General features: G+C 41.5%; 1 protein-coding gene across 2 annotated transcripts in view; it reads left to right on the forward strand.

Annotated features, from left to right (window-relative positions):
- Positions 1–6,000, forward strand: part of LOC137972174 (streptococcal hemagglutinin-like) — a 31,769-nt gene that overhangs the window by 24,747 nt on the left and 1,022 nt on the right. For both annotated transcript variants that reach the window (XM_068819019.1, XM_068819020.1), the window contains 6 exons: positions 1,977–2,200; positions 2,645–2,780; positions 2,868–3,097; positions 4,462–4,686; positions 4,851–4,950; positions 5,078–5,146. In XM_068819019.1, coding sequence (XP_068675120.1) covers positions 1,977–2,200; positions 2,645–2,780; positions 2,868–3,097; positions 4,462–4,686; positions 4,851–4,950; positions 5,078–5,146 — 984 coding nt within the window. The remainder of the gene's footprint in view (positions 1–1,976; positions 2,201–2,644; positions 2,781–2,867; positions 3,098–4,461; positions 4,687–4,850; positions 4,951–5,077; positions 5,147–6,000) is intronic.

The raw sequence follows: 6,000 nt of genomic DNA on the forward strand, positions 1-6,000 counted from the left end.
AGTGATGTGCAGGGGTTTCATTAGAATCCGGTCACCGGCGGTATACCGCCATCTGTTTTTCAGACATTTTGCCTCTTACCGCCGACTACTAGGCCTTGACTTTTAACCAACACTTTGTAAAAGACAAACGTGACCACCGCTTACATTGATTAGCCCAGGCATCCACTTCAAAAGTTATTGAAATCCCTGGATCATGTGAGATTTAATTATTTCATAAGACGTTTGATATTGTCTTCTTTTAGCAGCATATTTATACTGTTTGAGTGAGGCCTCGTCCTCCACCTTGGGCTGCTGTTGAAAACGTTTCCCTAGCTTTCGCCGACCTGTGGCATCATCAGGGAATATATTTTGCCTCTACTACCAATGAGACGCTTACAACAGTATAGATACAGGAGCCTATAAGTCAGCAAAGACCTTATACGCCGGTTTATTGAAGAAACACTGATAAAATAAATACTGCTCACCATTCCTTATAGTACAGACTCTATTTTGAAAATGCTAAAACTTAAACCCAGACTTCCACAAAAAAAAACACAGGCGAACTATGGGATACTCTAGCTCCAACGCCATGCGATTGCATCTCAACACGGCGTGCATTTAAATCTTGGGGTTTCCCAATGGGAAACCACGCATTTATCAGAAAAAGAACGTATACCCCCACCAACTGCGGTGCCGCTAACTCCGGGGGCTGCGTTACGATAACGAAACATGGAAACTAATAACAACACACACTTACTGCGCCTTTCAGTAACATGCGGACTCTTAAATTCAAAGGTCAACCGACAAATGCGTTTTTCGCTACAGTCAATCAAATGTTCGGCGGCTCCTCCAAGCTTCCGACTATTGTCGAGCGTGCAGTAATCAAATCAAATCGTTGAGCACAGTTCAGACAGTATAGTCGGAAGCTGGGAGGAGCTGCCGAGCATTTGATTGACAGTAGCGAAAAACGCCTCTGTCGATTGAACTTAGAATTTTAGAGTCCGCATGTTATTGAAAGGCGCAGTAAATCAAACTTAAACTTGGGAGTTGAATTGTTACTGACCTAGAATGGTTTTCAAATCGTAACAACCTACTATATATATCTGACACCCATACCCATAATTCCACACGTTCCCAATCCTCCTGTCCGTGCCGGCAAAATAACTATTTCTATCTATTACGCTTCGCCTCATTGTCAGAAATACTATTTGCTGCTGTAATAATTTCCTGTTACATTGATGCATTGATGCCGCTGTAGGTCGACGAAAGCGTGGAAATGAGTTTTTAACCGCAGCGCAAGGCCTCACTCGAACAGTTTATTCTTCTATCGTTGATTTTTCATTTGCGACTGTTTTAGAACTGAGTTACATCGAATCTTACAGTGCTACTATGAACAAAAGATCAATTTTTCTTTTGATGTCAAAACTATGTTAAAGCTCATTGATTCCTGGGGGTTCCCTATTGACGAGTAAAATCGTCTGGCGTTAGACGGAGAAAAGTTGAAAAAGACACCTGTTCATTTTCACTGGAATTTTGTTATTTATTGGTCCGCCATTACTAACTTTAAAATCTTGAGAGAGCTGGATCGAGGAGAAAATGGCGGCAAAGACTCACTAGTTTAAGAATGGAATGAGTGTGTACGCGGCTGAATTAATATGCACCACGGGAGCTTCAGGTTTTCAGACTTTTAACTCGTGTTTTTACTATATAATAAGCTGCAAATTTTGAGGTAGTGAGTAAATGACGTCATTTTTCCCTAGATCCAACCCTCTGAGGTCCAATCGGTCAGTTTGGAACGTGAGAAATTGCAAACCGTGAAATCCAAAACTTACACTAGTAAACGTAAACAATCTTTGGAGAAAAATCAAAGCTCCAAATTTTGCTAGTCAAGTGTTGAGCAATGAAACTTTCAGAATCTGAAGAAATTTTTTTTATCGTAGTAGCACTTTTAGGCGTCATTTGATCAATCGTTTTTTTGTATTTTTAATCATAAATAGCCTCCGTCGGACAATGAAGGAAGACGTAAGAAAGGACAAGTCACGAAACGAGAGCTTGATCAGAAATCTGACCTTGAACGACAGAAGAACAAACAACGATTGCGAGACAGGAAGCATGACAGTGCGAGATTAACTGCTCATGACAACAGGACAGCCTGGGACAAAGCTCAACATGATTTTGATGACGTCCTTGCGGAGGACGAGACCGCTCAACGGGTGATCATGTGAGTTTTAAGATAGTGTTGTTTTTAGGTGTTGGTTTGTAGTGATTTGGGCACGCAGTGGTTTTGTGATTGGGTTGAATGCGGTACTGACGTCAAGGCTTTCCGAGACCTTATTTGGAGACACTTAACAGTTGATCTTAGACATCGTGAATATCTTTTTCTCAAAGGCAACTATATGTGTGAAGGGGACTTGAGCACACCATCCTAAGTCATTTTGTCTACTTCCCCTGTAGACTCCTCTGCAGGTTTCGGTCAGCTTGTCACGCAATCCGCTATGTTGGGAAGGAATACTTACTCGCTGAAGGCAAACGCCAACCAAACACCTCGGTTATGAAAGTAAAAGTTTTCTGAAAAACTGAATAATAACTTTAAGCAGGAGCCATAGTCTCTTGTTTTAAGTAACATTGAAGTTGACGTTTTCTAATTTTCCGTCTTCATTTGCAGCGGGAAAAAGGTGAGGCGAAGAAAAAGACGGCCGCAAAGTAGTTCTTTGGCAACCGACGAGGAAGGAATGCCGCAGCTTAAGAGTTATAGGAAACTTAGAAGTCCGAAAACCATATCGTCAGCGACTAGTTCTCGGGTAAGCCGGAATAAAATTTTGAAATAGAATCTGAATGGAGAATTTCAATGTTCTCGGCCGTAATCCTTCCATTCTGTTTTCGTATAGGATCATGGAAAAAAGCCCGAGAAATCAACTGAATCTGTTTCCAATACGTCCAGCGAGGAGTCAGATATTGACATGAACGAAACGCGTCGGCGCATGCATGCGATGTTGGATGACGCATTCGCGTTATTTGGGCCACAGTCCGCAAAGAAAGCTAGCATGCAACTCACGGGACAGCCACCGCAACCCGAGGGATATCCCGGTCCTCCTGTAAGACCCGCGGTTATTCCAAGGTGAGTTAAAATTATCATAATTTCGGTTTTCTCGAAACGCTTCGTTGTAGTTGAAAGCAATCAAGGATAGGGGTTGGTAAACTCAGACTCTACTTTGTGACAACAAAATTTGAATGGTGCTATGGAAATGTTTTATTAGCAGGGATTGCTATAATTTTGCGTTAAATTAAAAGGAAAACTTTTTTTCCATCTTGCTCTCGCATCAGAATTCAGTCATTCTTATTGCTACATCAACCGGCATGGCGTAAGTCTGTTTAAAAATATCTAGGCTCTCGCTTTCATAGTTTTGCCGTTTGCCTGTAGAATTATGAACATTATGTTCGGCCCGTGTCAGTCCGAATCCGTGAGCTGTCAGTCAATGGGTTTACTGCGAGCTTCGCACTGGGAGCTCTTGGACTTTACTCATAAAGTCCACACTGAACATGAGTTGTTTTGCGTGTCGGTAGTTGCCTTGGCGTATTGCGTGCGCGACAAATTTGACGTGTTGTCGTTTGATGTATGTTGATACCTGGACGCTATTTGCGATTCGGTATACGTCGGCATTCGTCATCTGCAAGCTGTAGTCGTCGATTGATCGATCTTTGCGCTTCTACCCGTTGCGTGCCAGTCGGTGTAATAAACGCACATTTGCGACGTCTAGTTTATCGAGCCGGCTGTTTTTGTGTAAGGTTCTAGACTGAGCTTGTAGTCAAGACTGACCGTCTGCAAACAGCCATTTGGATCGCAGCTGATTTCTCCGTTTTTCAAGTTATATCAACGAGTAAAAAAGAAACAGTGTTTAATTTTTCTTTTGGAGTCACTGCCACGTCAGCGTGAAGCTATCGACACAGCGGTCTGGTATCATTTAAATGCAGTTGTTATTACGTCACAGTTTTGTAGCAAGTGAATGGCTTAGTCGCGATTTGGTGAAATTAATTTATTGCTTTCAACAGCAGGATAGAAAAAATGATTGTTTTTTTAGCTTTGCTGTGATTACAGGGCCAGTCTTTACAGCGGGTATCAGCTTGACGCGTCCCTCAACGGCTTTTTTTCATATTTCGAAAGTAAAATTTAGGCGGACGTCAATCAAATGTTTCCATGACGACACTCCTGTTCTCTTGGCGGCAGTTGAATTCGTTATGGAAACATTTGATTGACGTCCACCTAAATTTATTTTCGAATATGAAAAAATGTCGTTGAGGGGCGCGTGTTACTGATAACTGCTGTAAAGCACGAAAACAAGCATCTTTCTTTTAGTCTGTCGGCGTTGCATGCAATTTCTACCACTCTCCTCCTTTTAATCCTGTGAAATTAACTGAGCACAGGTTTGTACACCCCATGACATTCACTAATTCTTGTGTGATTTAAAAAAAATTCACAAATAGATACGTCGGAGGTCATCCCGCATTACCAGAACCACCTCCTGCGCATGGCCGAGCCACTGAGCCAACACCAAGACAACGCAGGCGCATTCAGCCCACCATGCCTGGTTACCCAACAAGCATGCCACAAACTCCAATCGGTGTACCTGGTTACCCAGGCCGGCCTCCTGTAAGACCGGTTGTGACTCGTGATCCCTTAGTGGTTTGGGACCCAGCAGATCGACAACGGTAAGCGTCTGATAAGGATTATGGGTGAAAATTATGTAAACTTTGGCTGGGTAGAACTTATATTTATGTGATAGTGTAATTTCAAGTGCTATCGTTATTCCCATGCAGTCCTTGAAAACGATTCAAAATCACTACTGATTTCAACTAATCTTTTGAATTTGCAGCATTTTGGACCAACGGGCACCTCCCGCAACGTATGCGTACAGAGATCCCAGCGGACAGAACGTTTACATTACACCGGTACACCAGCAGCGGGATGATATGGTAAGCGCCCGTCTAAATAGGAGAGAGGGCTAACTTTATCCTCCTTTTTTTCCTTTCGTAAGTTTTATAATTTGGCACGAATCAACACTTACATTTTGCATAAACTGTTTTCACCGCTTTTTTGAAGGGTGGTTTGGTGTGGAGTCCATATGCCACAGAAGACACCATGGATGCCCTCTACCCTGACTTAGCTCAAGTGAGTATAATACGGCACAGTTTCTATTGTCGATTAGTGTAGCGTTTTTTCCTCGCCAAATCTTTAGGTGGCTCAAACCAGTTTCAATACTAATAGGAGACCTTGTTATTAGGAGGATTGACACTACAACACTTTATCATGTAACAGAAATGTTATAGTACCATGTGAAACATCAGTTATTGCTGAACAAGATGCAGCCTTTCTTGTTACGTAAAATGTTACCATGGCAACAGTAAAGCCCTTAAATTTTCAATTTGTTAAGGTAGCTCGGAATCCGCTCCACAGATTTTTTTTAAACTTTGCAGAGAGTTTCATCTTGGCTTTCTGATTGCATTTCAGAAATAAAAAATGGGGGTCACCGAGTTCGTTTTTGAGATATGAGCAACTAAAGCCAAAATATGGGGTGTTTTTGCAGGGCTTTACTGTTGCCATGGTAACTTTTTACGTCACAAAAATGACCGAATCTTTTTCAGCAATAATTGGTGTTTGATATGGTACCATAACATTGCTTTTAAGTGATAAAGTGTTGTAGCGTCAATTCTTCTAATAAGAACGTTCCTTTCAAGTGTTAAAACTAGTTTGAGCCACCTTAAGCGTTTATTTGCAACAATGTTGCTTTGAAATATAACTCATTTGTTCAATCCAAAAGTTAAAGTGTGTAATTCAATTAACGTTTCGCATAAACAATACCATATTCCCTACTCCATTTAAGATTTGAAATTGACAGTAGAAGGTGTTAACTAGAGAGCATGACCACTTCGAAGGTTTGACTGAAGAAGAACTCTTATCTCATTTTATACCCTGACTAACATCGGTAAGAACTCATAGTTACTCTGTTCCTGTCTTTATTCTTC

This window comes from Montipora foliosa, chromosome 9, assembly GCF_036669935.1.
Source record: "Montipora foliosa isolate CH-2021 chromosome 9, ASM3666993v2, whole genome shotgun sequence".
Taxonomy (NCBI): domain Eukaryota; kingdom Metazoa; phylum Cnidaria; class Anthozoa; order Scleractinia; family Acroporidae; genus Montipora; species Montipora foliosa.